The sequence below is a fragment of the Castor canadensis genome, chromosome 2 (assembly GCF_047511655.1).
Source record: "Castor canadensis chromosome 2, mCasCan1.hap1v2, whole genome shotgun sequence".
Classification (NCBI taxonomy): domain Eukaryota; kingdom Metazoa; phylum Chordata; class Mammalia; order Rodentia; family Castoridae; genus Castor; species Castor canadensis.
In genome coordinates, this window is record NC_133387.1 from 8,081,509 (window position 1) to 8,104,557 (window position 23,049).

Consider the following 23,049-nt stretch of genomic DNA (forward strand, 5'->3'; position numbering starts at 1 on the left):
CTTTATTTCACCAAGCACCTAAAACTAACTATGTGCTTGGTTTTAGGATTTGTAAGGTTATATACTTCAGTCTGACTTTATTTTCCAGCTATTAATTAATGAAGGATTTTTTAAAACAAACAAAGATAAACAAACCCAGTGATAGCTAAAATGCATGAAAATGGAGTGTCTATACATTGCGAAGTCAGAGTATGGTTTAAAAGCCGGGTCTACCCAGAGCTTAACTGCACATTCACTCCCAAATTAGCAAACAGCTTAATAGCCAAACTAAAATGGCTAAATTTCAGAGGCCAAAAGGGAACATCTGTAAATAATGTACATATTCAGGCAAGATATGGTCTCCCAAACTGAGAGCTAGAAATGATATTTCTAGACATTTCTACATGGTATTAATAGTGTTCACTTGGCTCACTCTAGGTTTAAGTAAGCCCAGAGATTATATTTACTCATGGATCACTTATTTATTTCACATTTATTCAGAATGATCCTTTGGGTTCTATAAGTCCATAAGGCACACTTTGCAATTTTCTCTGTTTTTAAGAACTTATGTGCATCAGCATCAGCTTACCAGCAGCACTTTGTTTCAGTCACTTACGGTAGGCGAACACTGAAACCACTGTGCAGTCTAGAAAACTGTGTAGCTGAGTGTGCCACTCTTCTTTAAGGAGGGAATAAGGTAAGGGCATCTAGCAGAGGTATTATCTACACAATTATGTTGCTTCCTTTGTCAGTATGTGGAATTTTATAGCCCCTTCAATCAAATAAGAAAAACAATTTGTATATCATCAATGTTTTTAGTTTAAATAAACAAGTCACCTTACTACCGCTGGAAAAAAAAAAAAAGAAGTTTCCTGCTTTTTAAAATTTAGGGGGTTGGTGGGATGGCTCAAGTGGTACAGTACCTGCCTACCAAGAGTGAGTCCCTGAGTTCAAACCCCAGTATTGGCAATAAATAAATAAGTAAAAAAATAGTACTTTTCGTCCAACAACTTATACCCAAGTACAAGACATGAAATAATGCAACATAACTGGTAACTGCAAGCCAGAAAACCAAGACCCACCCTCCCCCAACCAGTGGCAACCACCTGCATTCCTAGCCTTAGCTCTTCACTTTCCAGGTGAATTGTAACATCTTTAAGGCACATGCTTGTTTTAAGGCATGTTACTTGACTAGCCCACCTTGGCATAAATTACTGAGTTTCTGCTAACAGAAAATATGAGTCCATTTCCACCCCCACATTCAGTCACTCATATCCTAGAGTCACCAAAGAGCCTGTATTCATAACTTTTGAAACTTCTATTTATTTATTTTATCTTATTTTATTTTATTTGCAGTACTTGCATTTGAACTCAGAGGTCTGCACTTGCTAGGCATGTGCTCTGCCACTTGAGCCATGCTCCTCCCTTCTGCTTTAGTTTATTTTTCAGACAGGGTCTCAAAACTTTTTGCCCAGGCTGGCCTGGATGTCGATCTTCCTATCTATGCCTCCTGTGTGAACCCAGTTTGTTTGTTAATGTACAGTCTCACTAACTTTTTGCCTGGGCTTGCCTTGAACTTTCATTCTTTTGCCCAAGTGGCTGAGAAATTACAGTCCTGAGCCTTCACACCTGACCCTTTAAATTTCAAAGTCATGGTTCTGATTCTAGTATCAAAATAACAAATCACATTCCTAGCAAATATCAATAAACTCTAAATAAAATATAAAAACAATTTTATCTGAATGCACCAGAAAACAACAAAAAGAAAGCTTATACTGAAGGGTAGTATAGTCTTTGAAGAAGGGAATGGTACAATCCAACACCACTGATGTAGGAAATCAGACACTCTCAAGAGAAGCTGATAATCAACAGACAGCAGCTTTAGAGACTACCCCAATGTTGGAATTAGATGACAAGGATTTTAAAGTAAATATCAGATAATTATACTCAAGATATAACAGAAAATATGTTCAGAATAAATGAAAATTATAGCAAAAAACAGATCATGATAATGATCCAAATAAAAATTCTAGATCTGGTGGGCTGGTGGAGTGGCTCAAGTGTAAAGCATCTGCCTAGCAAGTGTAAGGCCCCGAGTTCAAACTCCAGTACAACCAAAAAAGTAAAAATTCTAAAACTGAAATAAGTAACTACAATAAATTACTTATTGGAAAGCACTGACAACAAAATGGAGCCCAGAGTCACATATCTGAAAATAAATTAACAAAAACAAACCTATCAATCCAACATTCTATACCTAGTGAAAATATCTTTCAAAAATGAAGGTGAAATAAAGACACTTTTTGATAAATAGAACTAGGAATTTCATGTACTACCAGACATGCATTTCAGGCTGAAGGGCTACATGGAATCTTGAATCTTTAGGAAGGAACAGCAAGCATTAACAATAGTAAGTTTCTGGGGAAATACAACACTTCTTTTTTAATTCTTTAAATTACAAAGGGTGATTTAAAACAAAAAATTATAATACTGTTTTGTAGGATTTAAAAGCCTATGTAGACTAACATAAAGGAGGAGCTGGGTTTAAAAAAAAAAACAACTCTGCAATTACAATGCTTTTCTATGCTTTCTGTGATGCTCTCAATATTAACACTTGTAACTACAATGTTAAGAAAGGGGATATATTACCTAGCATGATCTCTCAATCTCTCTCATGAACATCTGCAGAGGTACAACTACAATGCCAACAAAGAGAATGCCAAATTTAAAAAATTCAAATAATCCAAAAGGAGGAAAGCAAGAACAAAGCAAAAAATTTTAAAGGCAAGAAAAAAAATTGTAGGCCTAAAATCAACCTATTAATTGCAATAAGTGTTAGTGAGCTAAACTTGTTAGAAATAAGACCCTCTAAGACCACCAGCGTCACAACTAAAGACAAAATTTACTTCTGCAGAAGGGTACGCAGGCACATGGGCACAGCATGCACACTTTGATAGAAAAGACTGCTTTCTCACAAACTATAACCAAAAGGCAGAGATAGTCAGAAGGGACAAAAAAAACAAGATCACTTTATACACTGACACAGACATGCAATTTCAGAGATAAAGAGCTATTTCATGACAATGAAAGTGTCGATTTATTGAAAAGACATAATCATAGGCATATATTTTCCTAATAACATGAAATAAAACTGGATAGAACTAAAGGGAAAAAGAAAACTTTTACAACCATGAGATTTTAACCTCCCTCAGAAACTAGACTAAGAAAAAACAACTGGGGAGCTGGTGGAGTGATTCAAGTGGTAGAGCGTCTTCTAGCAAGCATGAGGCCCTGAGTTCAAACCCCAGTATCATAAAAGAAAGGAAAAAAAAGACAACTGAAGCACAGACGATCTGATAACCCCATCAGTAACTTTCACTTAGTGGGTATTCTATACCCCCTAGTGTGTTGGTAAACTGGCTGACAGGAATAAGAAGAAAAAATTAAAAATGGATGCCAGTCACCCTGGAATCAAGGAAGGACAGAAATGATGGATAACATCTTTATGACAAGGGACTAAGCTTTCCATAAGGAACAGTGGAACCTTGCAGGATAGACCATCCCTCCAAATGAGGACAATTACCTACAATGATGAGACTGCATCCTGCAGCTGGAGCAATCATCTCATGGGAACCAAGATTGCTCCCCTCAAGTGATGACAGCAATAACATCTTCTCCAGAGCCTCTCTGGGAACCCTTGGACAACCAAGGGTCAACCAGAAAACACCTTATGATCTGAAGAAAGCTGCTTGTATGTCAACTAGTCTGGGGTCATTCAAAAAGCAGTCCCTGGGGAACTTGCTGTCAATCACTGACAACAAACAGAGAGCTGGAGACAGTGGTCCTCCTGGGCTAAGTGGATTCCATGCATCTTTCCTGTCCTTACTTTTTTCCTTTTTCTGCTATCACGCCATGTCTCTTTCAAACACTTTCTCACTTTGTTTCCCAGAGGCTCCAGGTTTTTATCTAGAACACTACCCAAAAGCAGATCAACTCAATCCTGTTCCTCCAACAGGCCACTAAAGCAAGAAGATCCTGTGATACCCCCTCCTCTTAAGAGACCTCAACGCCCTGCCTCAGCAGGAAGTAGCTAAATGGAATATCATCCCTTTTCCAAAATATACATGTATCAAAAGATAGGAATGTTACGGCAAACATAAGGGCAGCCACATTAGGATCAGACTCCTCCCCTCCATGGGTAACTTACTAGAAACCCTCCACCTGGCCCTAAAGAATAACATTTGCCTTTAACCATTTACTAGAAACTCCCCACCTGACTCCAAAGCATGACAAGACCTCACCAACACTTAGCTCCACTAGCTAGCCACAAAAGAATTTTCCCACCCAGCGACCTTCCTGGTACTTGTCCACCAACCTCCTCTATCTACCCCCAGTCTGTAAGCAAAGTGGGCTCCAGCATCTGCTGGAGACCCCTTCCACAGGTTCATTCTACCTGAATAAAACTTGTTCTGATTTTTTTTTTTAAGCCCTTATTTGCAGCTACCTCCCACCCCAAGATGGTACACTCCCACTCCACCAATGACAGACTGCAAGTACCCAGGACACTCCTGAATGGGGAGCTGGGCAGTGATGCGCGCAGTCATCTCCCATGAGACGGCACCATTCAGCTCCAGCTCACCAGTCAGCCACTGCACAACTGACACTCTCTTTAGGAGCACACAGTATGTTCTGGAAGGCAGGCCATTGAACAAGTCTGAATACACTTAGAAGGACTGAAATCACTCAGAGTTTTTGACCAAAATGTACTTATATTTGGAATCAGTAATGACCAGCTACCCAGGAAAACCTCAAATATTCCTAGGTTGACACATTTCTATATAATCCCAAAAGACAAAAATAACAAGGGAAATTACAGTGTTTGAACTAAATTATAATGAAAATATCAAAATTTGCAAAATGAAGTTAAAAATATTTATAATGAAACTTAAACCTTCAAATGCTTACATCAGAAGGGAATATTTAGTATTATTAGAATAGCAATATTCCCAAAATTGGTCTACAGATTCAATCCCTATCAAAATCCCAGTTGGGTCTTTGCATGAGTGATGACCTGATTCTAAAATTCATATAGTGGTGGGGTATGGTAGCGCACACCTGCATTCCCAGGTATTCTGGAGGCAGAGGCAGGAGGATCAAGGTTTGGACCAGCCCAGGCAAAGTTAAGAGAGCCTATCTGAAAGAACATAACAAAAGGGCTGGGACATGGCTCGAGTGGTAGAGAGGCCCTGAGTTCAATCCCCAGTATCACAAAAAAAAAAAAAAAAAAAAAGAAATTTCAAGAGACCCAGAACAATCTACACACACACACACACACACACACACACACACACACACACACGAGAATAAAGTTGGACAGACTAAATAAGTGGAATGAAAATGAGAATCCAAAAATAAACCCATGGGTCTATATACAACTGATTTTTACAAGGGGACCAAGACCATTCAGTGGAGAAAAAGTGGTCTTTTCAAAACAAATGGAGCTCAGACAGCTGAATAACTAAATGCAAAAATAATTAAGTTCAACCCTTACAAACAAAAATTAACTCAAGTAATCTTAGTACTTGGGAGGTGGAAGCAAGAGGATGGTGAATTCCAGTCTACCTGGGCTATACATCAAGAGGAAAGGGAAAGGGAAGGGGGAAGGGAGAAAGGGGAAGGGGGAACGGAAGGGGAAAGGAAAAAGGAAAGGAAAGAAAGAAAGAAAAGAAAAGAAAGAAAGGACTTCAGCAAAATTTTTTTAAAGCTGAAAAGAATGAACTTGCAATAGATCGAAGACTTAAAAGAGCCCAAACTACAAAACTAATAGAAAAAAACATAAATCTTTGCAACCTCAGAATTGGTAAGAGATTCTTCAATGACACCAAAAGCATAAGTAACTAAAGAAAACACAAATGAAGGATTGAACTTGATCAAAATTTAAAACTTTGTGTCAAAGAATACCATCAAGAAAGTGAAGAGACAACCCACAGACTGGAGGAAGTCATATATCCGATAAGGAATCTATACATATAAAGAACTTATTTTTTTTTTTTTGGTGGTACTGGAGCTTCATGCTTGTAAAGCATGTGCTCTACCACTTGAGCCACACCTCCAATCAAGAACTTTTATAACACAATAATAAAAAGGCAAATAATCCAATTAAATCGGGTAAAAGGAACTAACTATAGACATTTTCAAAGAAGATACGTTAACAGTTGGTCAATAGAGAAGTGTTTGCCACCATTAATCACCAGGGAAATGCAAATCAAAACCACAAAGACACACTATTTCACTAGGATGGCTAGCTGAAAAGCCAGAAACTAATTCAGGTTAGTCAGGATGTAGAGGAACTGGAGTCCTCAAGCACTGCTGGAGGGCAAGCAAAACAACGCAGCCTCTTTGGAAGACGGTCTGACAGTTATGCCAAAGGTTAATAAAGTTACCATCTGACCAAGAAATTATACTCCGAGGTTGTCTACCTGAGAAATGCAAAAAGTATTTAACAAAACCTAAGCAAATCAAATTAAGTAATATGTCACCCTTTGAGGATTAATAAATAAATGAACAGAACCCTAGAAATACAGCCATTTGCCATTTAATTTTAACAAAGGCACCAAAGTAACCCAATGGGGAAAAATCTTTTCAGCAAACGATGCTAAAATAACTGGATATCCAAATTGGGGAAAATTAACCTCAAGCCCTATCTCTCACCATACACAAAAATTAATTCCAGACAGATAATAGATCTAAATATAAAAGCCCAAACCATAAAGAGGAAAACAGAATATCTGTGATCCAGGCAAAGGTTTCTTAGATTGCAGAAAGCAATTACTGATAAAGAAAAATAAAAGGTTTCCTCCAATTAAAAAACATCTGCTCAATGAAGACAACATTAAGAAAGTGACTAGGCTAGCCTCAGATTTTGAGAAAATAACAGCAAAATATATCTGACAAAACATTGCTATCCCATTTATAAAAGAACCCCCATAAACTAAGTAATAAAAACAAAATATTCCAAAAATGCAAGAAAGGCAGAAGACTTGGACACTGTACGTAAAACATACAAATAGATCCCCTAGCATGTGAAAAAGTGCTCAGTGAACCGTGTGTATGGCCAGATGGTGCAGGTGTATAGTTCTAGGAGACAACAGAGGAACTGCACAACTGTGCTCTGAATCCAGACTCAGTGGGCAGAAAGGCAAGACTTAAAGCAGATATGACATAGCTCTGATGGTGCACAATCTTCACGTAGAATTATTTCAATCTTCATGGGAAATGGTATCAGAAAAGGAAAAGCAGATTTTGATGTGTCTTGAGGAAAGCCAGCCTCTCCTCTCATTTCACTGGTATGACACCTGAGGGGAAACACCACTGGATTCATGCACGTGTCATCTGGAAGGCAGAATCGTCCACATCCAGGAGAGGACTTTGTTTCTGTTGTTTTTCAACTCAGGGCCTTGTGCTTGCCAGGCAGAGGCTCTACTACTCGAGTCATGCTTCTAGTTCTTTTTTGCTTTATTTTTCACGTAGTCTTATTTTTGCCCAGGCTGACCTTGGACCTCAATCCTCCTACCTATGCCTCCTGAGTAGCTGGGATTATAGATGCATGTCACCATGCCCAACTTGTTTGTTGAGATGTGGTCTTGCTAACTTGTCTGGGCTGGCCTTGAACCATGATCTTCCCACTCACTGCCCCTGGAGTAGCTAGGATTACAGATGTGAGCCATCATGCCCAGCTAAGGGAAGACTTTCAAGGGGATGTATTCCTGAATTACTAGGTGGGGTTTTCTTGAAGAACAAGCCCCAAAGGGCTGCTGTGGGAAAACTCCAGTGCATGTGTCCTCCAACAGCTCTGTGTGAGCAGCTCACGTTGCTGTTACCCTTACAAGGCCACGCTTGACACTTGCTGCTTCAACATGTGCGTGAGCTAAGACGAACAAGTTGCTCACACGGTACGTTAAAAACTAAGTAAATGTGACTCCTGTTCAGAAAACCAGTCACATTTAAAGTTACTCCTTTTTGCAGTACTGGGGATTGAGCTCGTGGCTAACACTTGCCAGACAAGGGCTCTACCACTTGAGCCACACCATTCCTTCCTTCGACTTATAGTTTGTTTTTCAGATAGGGTCTTACACTAACTTTACCTAGGTGGCCTCCAACTGTGACCCTCCTACTTCCGCCTCCCAAGCAGCTAGGACCACAGGCATACACCACCATGCCTGGCTCCAATTTCTCAATCTTAAAACCTATTTTAATAGTACCAGGTCAGTAGTGGAAGGCAGAACTAAGGAATTATTTATAAACACATGCTCTACACCAAAAATCCAGAAAGTATAGAAAAGGACAGTTTAAACTCATCCATAAGCCCCCAGGACAGCCAGTCATTCTCAATGCAATTATTACCTGTTTCAAGCAGAGAGGTATACTGGGCTCTTGCTCTCCCTCAGCAAAATGTTACAAACATTATTCCAAGTTACTGAATAGTCTTCATTGCCCCTATATGTGCGTGCGTGCATGTGCTGCAGGAGTTTGAAAGCAGGGCTTTGAGCTGCTAAACACACCCTCTACCATGGCACTACATACCCTCAAGCCCTCCCTGCACTTTTGATGGGCATTTACCATTAAGCAGTTTGAAGATTTAGATTATTTGCCATTATTTTCGATTATCAAAATATGCCAAAGGGCTTTGAACATACAATTTGAATACAACTATCATGCAAAGAAGTTAAAAAATAAAATCACTGAGAAAAAGTATATTTTTGTCTTTAAATTTCTCTTCAGAGAGCTAACAGCAGTCTAACACTTCCACTTGCACTGCACAAGCTCAGTTTCCCTCTATTGCCAATACTGGCTATAACCAATCCTTAAAACTGTTTTCCACCTGATTAAAAGAAACTCATTTTAATTCATTTCTCTCTTTTTTTTGGGGGGGCGGGTAGTACTATAGTTTGAACTCAGGGCTTCGTGCTCTACTGCCTGAGCCATGCCTGCAGCCCTAATTTCTTTCTTTGGTAGTTATAAGGCTGAGGATTTTTCAAATGCTTACCCTACTATCTACATTTCTTGTTTCTGTGAACTAGTTATGCTCTATGGAGCCTTATTACAAAAGTCTGGCTAAATATATACAAATGAAAATGATAGTTCACATTTGAAAAAGTATGAAAAACTTAGGTGTTTACATTCATGCTCATTAAGTAGGCAAAATCAGAATTAATGTAAAACTCCTAAGAGTGCAAGAAGAAATATTCTAATACATTTGCTGGGTTACACAGTTACTCCAAATGGACACAGATCATCATTAATCTATTTTGAAAACAATCTGTTACTCCTTCTGCTTGGTTTGCTTTTCTACGAGGCTTTGATTTTCTAGAGGAAAGAGGTAAGTTGGTAGCAGGCAGGCAGACGTAGGAAAGCTGCCACCTGGCACAGCACAAGGCAGGGGACTGTACACAACTGAGAAGAGTGAGGACAGCAGCGTGATGTGGCTGTACAACTGGCAAGAGCTGAGCAGCAGCAGGCACCAGCATGTCCTGGCATGTTGTCTCTTCATAGTATAGGCTGCAGGAGCCAAGACCTCAGCGGATTGGTTCTGGGTAAAAAAGTGCCCCCCTACCCAGTGATCACATCAGCACAGAAGATTAAGGGTGGAATATGCTTGTATTATAACTTACTGCAAAGATTAGGAAATGTGAAAGAGACCATTTTGATACTGGTAGGGCAAATAGGGCTTTAAAAAACAGGCTAAGTAAACAAACTACTTTTAGTTCACAGCACTAATGGAGAAAAACAGAAACTTCAAAGTTTATGTGAACTTACTCAGGTAGGGGGAAAAAGGAAGACATCAACATGGGCACGGAGCAGGAAATCTCAGGTGACTGAAGGCAGTCTACCTGTGCCTGCTCTGTTGAAAAACTGGGTTTTCATTCTTGAGAAGAAATTCATGGAAGGGTATGTTTGCTATCACAGGTTCACTTTTTATTTATTTATTTTTAATTTCCTTGTTGAGACTCCTGCCAAGTAGTTAGGAAGATTTTCTTCCTGAGTACTTCATGAAACCCATGAAGTCAAAACAGGGAAATCTGGGTAAAAGCTTTGATTTCGCTACCTCTTTTATTTTTTGGGATAACCATAGTATCCACTTTCCTATTTTATGACCACTGAAGTAGTCCCAGACCTATCTTAAAACTAAGGGTGGATGTGTTGGCAGAAACAGCTAGGCATTGAAGATAATTTTTGACTCTTCCAGAATAGACAAGGCACATTACTGAAGCGTCTGACACTGTCCAGCATCGATGGAGTTACTACCGCCAACCCTCAGGCTGAGGTGAGCCTTACATGAGAAGTGGGGTGATACCCAGCATAATACCTGACGCACAGGAGTCAAGTGCCTAACTATTATTTCAGAAATAAAGTTAAAAGAAGGGCTGGCTGAGCAGCTCAAGTGCTTCTTGAATTCAAACCCCAGTGCCATCAAAGAATTAAAATAGGGTATTTTAGACTCCACCTTGATTTTCCAGTTTTAATACATGAAGCTGTTATATCCAATGACAAAACTGAAAGGGAAAGAATAATATTCAATTTAAGAGTGGCAGTTCTAAAAAATTAAAATTGCAGGTATCAGAATAGGAACAAATTATAATTACCTGTAGAATAAAATTCAGTAACTTCTGCAAGCATACAAAAATTTTCTACATTCTCATAGTCCTATAAGCAGAAACATTCTACCAGAAAAAAAGATTCTGAAATCTTTTTTTTTGAGTGAAAAATTATATATTAAGAAATCCCCCAGGGTCAGGCATGGGGTGGCTCACACATGTGATCCCAGTTACTGAGGCAGGAGGATGATGCAGCTGGGCTACAAGCAAGACCCTGTCTCAAAAATTAACTAATTAATTAATTAATTCCCAGTAGTGCTCTCCTGACACTGTGCATACCAGAAACCCAACCAAGTGTCCTGCCTGACCACTGGAATCACAACTTTCAGGTTTATTACTTGCAAAATTAAAAAAATAAACTCTTACCTAGCAAGCTAAAGCCCTATGAGATGGACTATCCTCTCACTTGGCAAAGACTCCATCTTCCTTAAAACCATCCTACATAGCACATTACTCAGCAGTTTCAATCACAGGCATATACGCAATAGAACTAAGAACACAGAGACACTCAACAACTAGCACACAATGTTCATAATAGTATTCGTAACAGCCAAAGAGTGGAAATAACCCCAAGCCATCACTGATGAATGGATAAACAAAATGTAAAATATCCATACAATTCAGTATGAATGAATTGTATGGATCAGAATGAAGTTCTGATGCATGCTACAAGGATGAGGATTAAAAACATTATGCTGGACTGGAGGCGTGGCTCACATGGTAGAGTGCCTGCCTTTCAAGCACAAAGCCCTGAATTCAAACCTCAGTCCCATGAAAAGAAAAAGAAGGAAAAAAAAAAAAAAAAGGCTTTTAAAAACATTATGCTAAGCAAAAGAACCAGACATGAAAACCACACTTACTGTATGATTTCATTTACATGAAATGATCAAAATAGACAAATTCATACAGAAAGTAGGTTAGTGGTTGCAAGAGACTGTGAGGAGGGGAGCACAGGAATCTACTGCTAATGGGTACAAGGTGCCTTTTGAGAGTGGTAATTATAAAATTAGATAGTGATGGTTGTCAAACTGTAAATATGAAAATCACTGCATTGTATACTTCTTAAATGGGTGAGTTTTATGGCACAGGTATATTCCAATAAAGCTATCATTTTTAAAAAGAGCTCCATAGTATAAATGTACTTACATATATGAATATCCATATACATATAAACTTTAATTAGCGATAGACAGTTTCATATCATTAATGTTAATTTTTTAGGGTTCTAAACTATTAACAAATTTGAGAGTATAACAGAATATGATGTAGCCTTGTTTGATAATCACTGACACACAGTTTTAAACTTAAGTTTCCATTAAATGAATGACTTTAAAGTCCAAGAATCAGTGGTAACCTGCTTTCTACTAAAACAGATTAGCTTTAATTTCAATTTTATATTTGTATGGAATTAAGAAACTCTACAACCTAAACAGTATGTCTCCAAGTACATAATAGCAGGAGCGAGATCTTTTATACTCTCATCATCTTTGTAGCATACAGCATGTCCCTTGTACACATCAGACCAAATAATGAGTGTAATACCTTCTTACTACTGTATTTGTAAAACAAGACAACAACAGTAAAACTTTTGCTCTATGTGCTATTCCTTTAGATCAGGTCAACAAACTTTTTCCTGTTAAGGGCCAGATAATAAATATTTTAAGACTATGTCTGACATGACTACTCAACAGCTCTGTAACATGAAGGTAGTCAAAGACATTTAAATAGACAAATTCATTCAGTTCACTGTAATCCAAAAAACGTTTTATGATTGAAATGTTCTATTTTATGACTCCTGAGTACTTAAAATATGGTTAATGAGACTAAGGAACTGAATTTTAAAATTAGTCATCCCTCAGTATCCAGAGTGTACTGATTTCCCTTGTTATAAAAATCCATAAACTCTCAACTACATTATTAAAATGCCAGTGTCTATATATAAAATATGTATATCCTCACCTATTCTTCAAATTACTTATATTGCTTAATAGCTGTGTAGCAGTTGTTATACTGTATTGTTACAGTATTGTTAAACTGTATTGTTTAGGGAATGGGAAAAAAAAAAAGGGCCGGGCGCGGTGGCTCATGCCTGTAATCCTAGCTATTCAGGAGGCAGAGATCAGGAGGATTGCGTTTCGAAGCCAGCCTGGACAAACAGTTCACAAGACCCTATCTTGAAAAAACCCTTCACAAAACAGGGCTGGTGGAATGGCTCAAGGTGTAGGCCCTGAGTTCAAACCCCAGTACCACAAAAAAGGGTCTATATATGTTCAGTAAAGAAACAATTTTTTCCCAAGTGTTTTCAATCTGTGTTTGGTTGAATCCATGGAGATGTAAATAAAGAGGCAGCTATAGTTTAAATGTAAACATCTATATATAATCAGCGCCTACTATACTGACCAGCACTGCATTAGCCTACTAATCAGCCAATTTTACCTCTGCTCAAAAAACAAAGCTAAAAATGAACTTGGTGATTGTATTATAGGATGGACCTGGAGGAGAAAACATGATAAAAAATTTCTAGTATTTCAAACATCATCCTACAAAATAATCAAAATTCTAAACAAACTAATGACAGCTCAAGCAGGAGGATACGTGTAGAGTTCCATGTATCTGGACTTTGCCATACTTTGTCTGGTGTACACTTGCTGGATTCCAGCTCTGAGGTCGTCCCAGATCTGATCAAGGCCAATCTGCTTCAGTCCATGGGGATTCTGACTTCTGTTTGATGACATTGTGAGTAATGTTCTGAAGTTGTCCAGTGCAGCAATCCTTGTTCAAGACACAGTTAATTCTCCATTAGTTGAAAATATATAGTTATCATTCCAAATTTATTCACAGCAGCTCAGAAAGGATGTCCTTTAAGTGTAGAAAGTGAAATCTCATTGCAGGCAAACCTGAAGAAGAAATAAAGAGAATTAATGTCTTAGGGTAAGACAATAGGGTGACACACATTAATAGAAATAATTTGGACATTCACAGGTACTGCTCTAACCCAGAGATAATTTTTCTTTCTATTTGGAAACACTTACATACAGTCTGTGTATACAAATGTTTACTTAGACATTCTTTCCAACATGCTTCAACTATTAGCATTCATGAAAAAAGCTGAGAAAAGCCTTGCAAAGCACAATGAACTGTTTGTTGTCTTTCTTCATTTTCTAGTTATCAAAATATGAAATAAATCACCTGACCTACAAAACAAAAACTCAAAAAAAAGGGCAAAGGATATGCTCAGGAAATTCACAGAGAGAAAACACAAATGGCACAAATAAGAAAAGCCATGCATGCAATCTCACTAGTTACCTGTGAGTTTTAGTAATTTTTCACTTAGGACTTGGCAAAAGAGTAAATGGTGATGAGAGTAAATATGAAGGGAGATGAGTACTCCCTTTTAGAAGGAAACTTGGCAAGAACTAGCAAAATTTACAATGTCCCTATATTCAGGGGCATCTGGGTTTGATGCTCAGCTTGGCACTTCCTAGGCAGGTATGGGTAAGCTGCTTAACTTCCCTAAACCTCAACTTCCTAGTCTGCAAAATGGGACAGATCATTTTCCTCAAATGTCTGTTGTGAAGTTTAAGATAATGTATAGACAAGATTTTCTGTATTGCACATGTTTAGCAAATGGTAATGGCTATTATTTCTAAGTGATGAAACTACTGCAAAACACAATTTATAATGCTTCACATGCCGGACCCATAAATAAAGGACCTTAGGTATTCAATGTTGCACTAAGTTAGTACCTCTCAATATGCAACATTACAGACCCACTTTAAGGATTGTCTACGCATATCACATCAAAATAGGGAGTTTTTTTCCTAGTGCAAACCAAAAAAGTGCTGAACTATTTCAATGGTTTCATAAAATAAATGTCACCAGGAAGTAAATGGGATCAGAAATAGTAGGTTTAGGTTGCTAAAGCCTGCAACTCCATGTCCAGATGCCTCATTAAGTAATTCAGCACAGTCCATCTCAACAACGTAACAGAGCTGTGAGTAACACAAGGCACCTTTAAGGACCTTAATCATAAGAAAGCTTAGGATTAAGTTTTTAACTACTGAAATCTCAACCATCTCTGATATTTATAATCTGAGCTATAAGACTTACTATTTTATGAAACCACACCATCATCATTCCTGATCCTGAAGGTATTTTATTTCATACATCCAAATAAATAAATGTTCAAATATGAAATATAAAAATACTTACCTAACACAAAGATTCCCCTCAAAATGTAAATTAACTTAGCAATCACTCTGCAAGTGGTCCCTATATATAGTTTGTTTCATTCCTTTCATCTATGTTGGGAGGATCATAAAGAGACACACAGATAACAATCAGCATGGCTGGACTGGTGCTGCCAACTGATCATTATCCACATATAATTTTCCTCTATGGAGAAGTTCTCACTAAGTTGTCCAAACTAGAATAAATAGTGCAGATGCTTTTATCTTAGATGAGCTTTCTCATGCCCATCTAGATATGCCTTCACTCCTTTTTCTTTTTCTTCTTTCCTAATTTCTACAGCAGAAACTGTTTTCTGCTGTCTGAACTCCATTTCCATCAACACTGCCCAACTTAGTAAGCAGAACCCTCGGTGCCCACCTGTCAGGAATCCAGGAAGGACTCTGATGATTACTGATGTTACTGTCTCAGACACTTCAAATCCACCCACTCACCATCTTCTTCCTCCAGAAATCCTAATCCCGGTCTCTCACCTGGAGCACTATTTTAGGAGTCTAAACTGGACTCTCACATCTCTGTCCGTGTGTATCCCTCCCCAACCCCTTCAGTTAATGTCCGGATTTCTTGTCATCCTAATTCTGAACAGGTTGCCATCCTAAGAGCAAAGAGGAGAGTGGGAAGCAGGAAATCTTTTTCTCTCCACTTCTTACAAAATTTGCCCTTTGTCCCCTTGGGCACAGCCACACAGATTTCTTGCCCTTTCCTGGACACACCAGTCTTCTTTCCATTCTGTGGACATTTTGCTGCTGCTGCTACCTGGAATGCTCCTCCCCCTTTTCTGATGAGCTTCTAGTCATATTGTACCTCAGGTAAGACCTACTGGAGAGTCCCAGGAGAGGTTCAGGTTTGCTCATCCCCTGGGACTTTCCCTTCTTAACACTTACCCAAGGCTTACTCAAGGCTTATTTCCTTACTACAATTCCTTTCCCTGCTTCACTGGTGTGGAAAAGCCAAAGCACAGATCATCTCTTGCTCACTGTGTTACCTTGAGTACCTAGTACAGAATCCAGCATGAAGTTCAATAAATGTTTTGCAGAATAAATGAAAGAGTAAATTAAGAGCAGGGTGCCAGTGGCTCACACTTGTAATCCTAGCTTCTTGGTAGTCTGAGATTGGGAAGATTACAGTTAGAGGCCAGCCCAGGCAAATAAGACCCCAACCAATCTTCAAAATTACCAAAGAAAATGAACTGGAGAGAATGTGGCTCAAGTGGTAAAGCACCTGCTTTGCAAGTGCAAAACCTTGAGTTCAAATTCCAGTCCCACCCAAAAAAGAAGAAATTATGAAACTGAAGCTGGGAGTGTGGCTAAAGTAGTAGAGACCATCCTTCCTAGTGAGCATGAAGCCCTGATTTCAAATCCCAGTACCCCCCTCCCAAATTAAGGAACAGAAAAGCTTTTAAGTTTTTATAGGATTTAGAAATAAAAACTAGCATCATCAAGCATCTGAGTTAGTTCAAAATCTCCCTTTAGAATTTTGCAAAAATTCTACCTTGTTTCTTGTAAACTGTTTCTTGAGCTAAAACATACTTATTTCATTTAGTAACTGAGCTAAAATGTATTTCTTATTTCATTTAGTCATGTTTTATGCTTAGTCATTTCAACCATACATGTGCACATACACACACACACCCCTATACATATTTTCTTTTTTTTGGGTGTGGGGGATTGATACCATCATGGTTTGAACCCAGAACTTTGTACTTTGCTAGGGAGGTGCTCTACCACTTCACCATACCTCCACATCCCCCATCCACATTTTGACACAGACACACACACACACGCCCCTTAACATGGTATTTAAACAGGCTTATGAGAGTAACAGAACTTTAGCAACCATTTGTACTTTTTAGCAAATATTTAGTAGGAAACTGCCATGTGCCAGGCACTGTCCTAGGCCCTGTTTATACACCACTAAAAGTAAATCAGAATAGCATGATCTACTTGCTTAAACTCCTGCTATGTAATGAGGCACCCTTACAAGAAGCTAACACATAAAAACATTTGGTGTATAAACTATTTGTAAAATGCAGAGTTTACGTACCATTAATTTGTTACCCAAAAGCATTCTGTTTGTGAGAACCAATTATTGTCACAGATGATTAGAACTTAAAAATAGTTCTGGCCTTTTCTTTTGTAGCTGAAGAAACTGATTCAAAGCAGCAAACAAACTTGACCAACATTATAATGTTAGATAGTAGCAGGACCACAGCCATGGCCCTGTGTTCTTACGCCAGCATTTTTCCAGTATTCAGTATGAATTTTAGGTGCTTTCATTTTCAAGTTGACAGTAAACAGTGAAACCATTCTAAAAGTCATAAGAAAAACAGATTCACTGACACATTAAACTAAGAAACCCAAATAGCTCTAATTAAAAAACTGATAAAAAGCCAGCAAATTAGTCCTAACTGTATTCATATTAAATCTATTCAAATAAAGCTAAAATACACCAAGTAAAAGCGAACGGTATATATCTCCACCTTCCCATTCCAGCCTGCAATATGCTTCTTGACATATGCTTTTTACGTATCTTTTTCTTTGTTATTCCTTTTTTATATTCTGTTATGTGGTTTACAGTTCTCTTAACTACGTACTCCCTTTTTCTAGTTGGCGCTACTACTATACAAATTCATAGTCCATCTGAGGGTCTCAAGTCCTTATCCTCATAAGTAAAGAGCAAGTGTAAAGGGACAACCTCATCTTACATTTTACTGTCCCCTCCAGAGTCTCACTTCTATGTGTAAAACATTTGTGACTCAGCAGAGGAATCTAAACCTAAGTCTACAAGGAAATGTGAAATGTGAACAACCACAGAAATGTCTGAGAGGGAAGAGCATAAGCTGACACACCAGCAGCAGACCTGCTGGTTTCAGGAGCAGACACTAAGACCCTGTTTGGGTGGAAGATGCTTCTGAGAGATGGCACCTGTGAGGTGAAGAGCAGAAAGCCAATTGGGCAGAAAGAAGATCTGTGACTCAGGCTGCACAAAGCCAGCATCAACCTAGAAGGCACTCTGCTGCAGCATTGCTTCATTTGGCGCCACAGGCCTTTAGACTGCCAAGCGTCAGAAGGGCATGGCCAGCACAGGGTGGCTCCGCAAAGTGAAGCTGATCCAAGTCACTGACCGATGGAGACAGCTGTGGAGCATACTCCCCTACCTGGGAGTCAAGGCCTTCCTTGAAGGATCATCTGGGTTGGTTAGGGTCATCCAGCAGGCTGCCCCAAAGAATACAAGAGGCTGTGGTTACGGAGTTTTCCAGTTAGGTGGGACATGTGTGTGAGAGTGAGTGCACCTGTCTTAATCTGCTTAGGTATCACTCAAGTATTGGTGAAATGAAATGATTATAAAACTGCCTGGAGCAATAAAACAGGACATAGGTGCCCAAAAAAGGACCGGCTTATCAGTCAGAGTTAAATTTCAAAAACAGGTCATTTTACAAACTATGTATCTTCCATCTCATAACCAGGCCATCAAAAAACATCAATAATCTTAAGATTTCATGAGTCTGAGAGGTTCAAATGGTTTTTAGGTTAAGAGTTGTGAAAATTTCTTCCTAATAAATTATATCACATAAAACAAAAAACTCAGGAAGTCCCCAAAATCTACATATAACCAAAACACAATATACTTAGGAAATCAGGTTGTCCTCAAAGGCACCCCTGGCAGTACAGGGTTTATGAACTGTGGTTATGAAGGCTCATGAGTTTTAGAGGACACATGATATGCAGATCTGCTGCTTCCCGACTTGGGAACATGGTCTGAGCAGCTCATCAGTGAGGAAAATGATGCCAGCCAAGGCAGCCAGAGGTTCCCCTTACCATCTTAATGCTCTCGAAGAGGCCCAGCCACACTCAGAACATCCTTTCAACCCTTGGGAGATGCACAGAACTTATTTTCCTGATAGAAAACCTAGGCTCAAAATGCAACCAGATCAACGACAGGGAGCTATGCAGAACCATCTGAATCTTCACACATATTGGTCACTGACCCACAAAACCTGTGCAAATTATTACAACACACACTGCCTTTCTTCACTTTCCTCTCACCTTAGGAGAATAAGATAATGGAATGGAAGACAACAGTCAAAATAAACAGGTCTAATAGAAGAGGGAAGTCTGTGTATTTAAGGACTTATCTCCCTTCTAAAGGGAGATGGAAGCCAACCAAATCAACATGAGGGCTGGTGGAGTGGTCAAGTGCTAGAGCACCTACCTAGTGAGGCCCTGAGTTCAAACCCAGTACAACTCCCCCCCTTAAAAAATAGCTAACAATTCAAACCGTGAAGTAATCAGACAACCTATTTCTCAAGATTAATGGTGCATAAGACTCCTTCACTGAGTACAAAAGTATGACCTACTAAAAAACTAAATGACTTCCAAAAATCCTGAAAAATATATCCTCTTTGATGTTAGCAATTCAAAGTTTCATCTTATGCAAACTGAAAGTGCTTTTTAAAAAGACTACTTACAACAGTCTTCCATAAGACATTCATGAGAACATCAGCAAATCAGGGAAATACTAACTTTTACTGATACTAAATACTTTGCTTGCTACAGCTATAATAAGTGAACATGTCTTGTGAATTTCCAACAGAAAAACACAATATAAAGAATTCTCACTCAAACTTACTTGGACATAGAATTTTTTTTTTTCCAGAACATGTTTTGGGACTAGTTTTTCAAGAAAACTAGTATTCAAAGAGCATGAAAAAAAAAAAAAAAAGGTACATCTGTGCTGACTCCTAGCTCTGGGACCAGCCACATACTGTTCTGCAACTCTATTAAGAATGATCTATGCCTCATTTCACTTAATGCAATACACCTCCATTGCTTTTTGTGAGCTACAGAACATTCCACATTCATACATTCATCAAACTTGTCCTCTGCCAAAAAGCTTTCAGGTGTTTACTTTTTAGCAACTATAATACTATGACAATCCTTACAAGTATTTATTTTTTGCTTACTTGAGTAAGTGTGTATGATAAATACCTACATGACAACTATGATTTGGGCCATGACATCATTTACTAGGACAGGAAACAGGGTGGGACAGACTTGTGGGAGAGTAATTCCCTTTGGCTATGCTGGAGGTACTTATGGATCACCCTGGGCAGATGGCCACATGAGCTACAGCACAGAAAAGAGGACTAGACTAACTCTAGGGTCATCTCTGGGACCCAATCAAGAGAAATTATAGAAAAGCAATGGGCAGAAACTGAGTCCTGGGTAACATTTAACAGACTAGATGACTACAAAAACAAAGTTCCAACCAAAAACAATGAGGAGTCCTATTGGAGAAGCAAGTGGAAGGAAAGGCAGTGTGGTCAGCTGAGTCTAACAAGGGCACACAGAACTGACATTTTCTTCATGTGTGACCATGGGCAAACTCCTTCATGTCTCTAAACCCAACTCAAAGCCTGAACTTGTAAGGTTACTAAATGAGGTACTTGACAAGTGCTAGCTATTACTGTCATCATTGTTTTAGTATTTAAATGCACCTTCTGGATGAACCTTAATTTTGTGTATGTTACTGGTAACCTTCTAAAGGAAAGAGTTAGGATGTAGTTTTAAGAGCAGAAATAGAGCCAGGTGCCGGTGACTCACACCTGTAATCCTAGCTACTCAGAAGGCAGAGATCAGAAAGATCATGGTTTGAAGCCAGCTTGGGAAAATAGTTCGTGAGACCCTAACTGGAAAAAAAAACCCTTCACAAAAAAGGCCTGGTGGAGTGGCTCAAGGTATAGGGCCTGAATTCAAACCCCAATACCCCCCCACCCATACACAAAGGAGTAGAAATCAAACTGGAACTGGTTAGGAGGGTCAGAAATGCAGACTCTGTGCAAATGTTGGTGGTACAGGAGCAAAGAAAGCTAGAAGTGGATGTGATACCCCATGCTTTCGCCTCTAGAGACAAAGGTGCAGTACAGGAGGACAGAAGGCTGTGGCTGGCAGACAGACTTAGTCACCACTCTGGAATGACCTCAGCCAGGGGAAGAGCCATGGGAAGAGCTGTACCTGCTGATGACTGGACAAAATGAAGCTCAAGTAGAAGAGATGGCAGGACATTAGTGGGATGTCCACATAGACATGGAGCCTCCTAAGACCACAGGTGTTATGAGGGAGAGGAAGGTTCTGGGCAGTGCCAGAAAGTCCACCAAACTGCTGAATCAGACAATAAGTGGATGACCACAACAGGGAGGAGAAAGAGTGAGCCTCCAAGCCTACTAAGATCTATCTCTGGGATCACTGTGGGTGTGCACAGGTGAGGGAAAGGAGGACACTAGCCACCTTCAGTCAGAAGAACAGGGAGCAGTGAACAGCAACGGCCTGACCTGGCTTTGAAGAGCTTCCATCTTTAAGAGGGGTAGGGAGGTGAAAGAAGGTGAGAAGAGATTGCAGATTAGTTCCTAATCATGACTGGAACTTCAGAGAGCCCCAGGAAGAACAGAAATGGCAAAAGAACAAGGCAAGTGAGGCAGGAGTCATGATTACAGACGTCCAAGGGAGCTGTGCACGCTAGCAACTAAGATGGAATGATGGCCCAAGGTCATCTGCAACTGTCAGTGACCACAAATTTGGGGAGGATGATGGTCTCCATTGTGCAAGATCTGGCCAGGCTGAGGGAGGGTCAAGCATCACTCCCATATCGACTCCTAAAGACACAGCCGAAAGGAACAAATTCTTAATATTTAATGAACGTAAGTACAGCTCTACTCAAGGGGGAAACCAATAAACTTTAAGGTAACAACTATATCCCCACCTCAATTTCACTTCAAACTCTCCAAAAACCCACACATCACTTTTGCCCTGAAATGTGAAATATTGCTCTCCTTTTCTACAAATGAGACCAAACACATTTTAGCAGATGCCAGTGCTGAAGACCCCACTGATGAGGAGTGTTAAAGTAAGATAATTCAAAGCAGAGCTTAACGGGAACACAAGAAATAAGGCTTTTCAAGAAAATACTATTATTGCTGCTTTGGTTGGGTTGATAAGTGTTTGAAAAATGTAAAAAGACAAAAAACAGTAAAAATTTTATTGTATTTTCTAATGAAAACAGTGGAAATTTTACTGTTAAATTTCAGTAACATTTTTAAATGATAAAAATTTCAATGATCCTGGGCATTCCTTGAGAAAGTACTTATGTTGTATCACCTGGTTAAAAGCACTCTGGCTTTTATCTGTAGTATACACTTAAAATATGAAATGTGCAGTAAAATGACTCAGATCCAAAAAAACTGCAGTATATGTACCCCAGAAATATGCAAATATAGGCATTTACCACACTGTTTCTAAGATAGGGAGAAGAAACTCATATCCCACCAAGTAGGAGAATTTACAAATAAGCTGTGAGACAGTTGTTGTATTAGTTACTTTCATTACTGTGACAAAATGCCTGACATAAACAATGTAAACGAGGAAGGATTTACTTTGCTCATGGTTTCAATCCGTCGTGGTGGCACAGGGGTGGGATAGGGTGGGAGGAATGTGTGTGTGTTGTGGAAGAGAGCTGGTATCATAGCAGTCAGGAAGGAGGGAAAGAGAGGAAGAGAAAGAATGAGAATGTCTGACCTCTGAACTTTCTTTTTCCCTTTTTATACAATCCAGATCTCTAGCCCATTTAGGGCTGGTCTTCCCTTCTTCCTTAATCCTCTCTGGAAATGCCCTCAAACACACCCAGAGGTGTGCTTTCCTACTGTCTGAGGTATTTTCCAATCCAACCAAGCTGACAATCAAGATCATCACAAGTCCACCCCTGGTCAACTTGGCATCCAAACACAACTCCTTAAACCGTAATATTCTACTTGTGGGGTCAAAAAGGCTCATGTCCATCTCATAATGCAAATTGCATTCAGTCCTTCTCCAAGACTCCCCAAGTCTTAAACAGTTCCAACACTGTTCCAAGTCTTCTCTGAGACTCAGGGCAAACTTTTAGCTGTGAGCCCTTGTAAAAGGGAAAACAAGTTACATACTTTCAAGATACAAAGGCACAGAATAAACATTTCCATTCCAAAAGGGAGAAATGAGGGCACAGAAAGGAAGAATAGAACCAAAAGCAAGACGAAATCTAGCAGGGAAAACATTAAATCCCGTCCTGCATCCTGGGCACGTAGTGTGATGTAAACACTAAGGGGCTTGCGCAGTCCAATCCCTGCAGCCCTGCTGCC

General features: G+C 39.3%; 1 protein-coding gene across 2 annotated transcripts in view; it reads right to left on the reverse strand.

Annotated features, from left to right (window-relative positions):
* Positions 1–23,049, reverse strand: part of Cul1 (cullin 1) — an 81,307-nt gene that overhangs the window by 39,612 nt on the left and 18,646 nt on the right. For both annotated transcript variants that reach the window (XM_020178085.2, XM_020178084.2), the window contains exon 2: positions 13,230–13,531. In XM_020178085.2, the coding sequence (XP_020033674.1) occupies positions 13,230–13,369 (140 nt within the window). In that variant the 5' untranslated portion in view covers positions 13,370–13,531. The remainder of the gene's footprint in view (positions 1–13,229; positions 13,532–23,049) is intronic.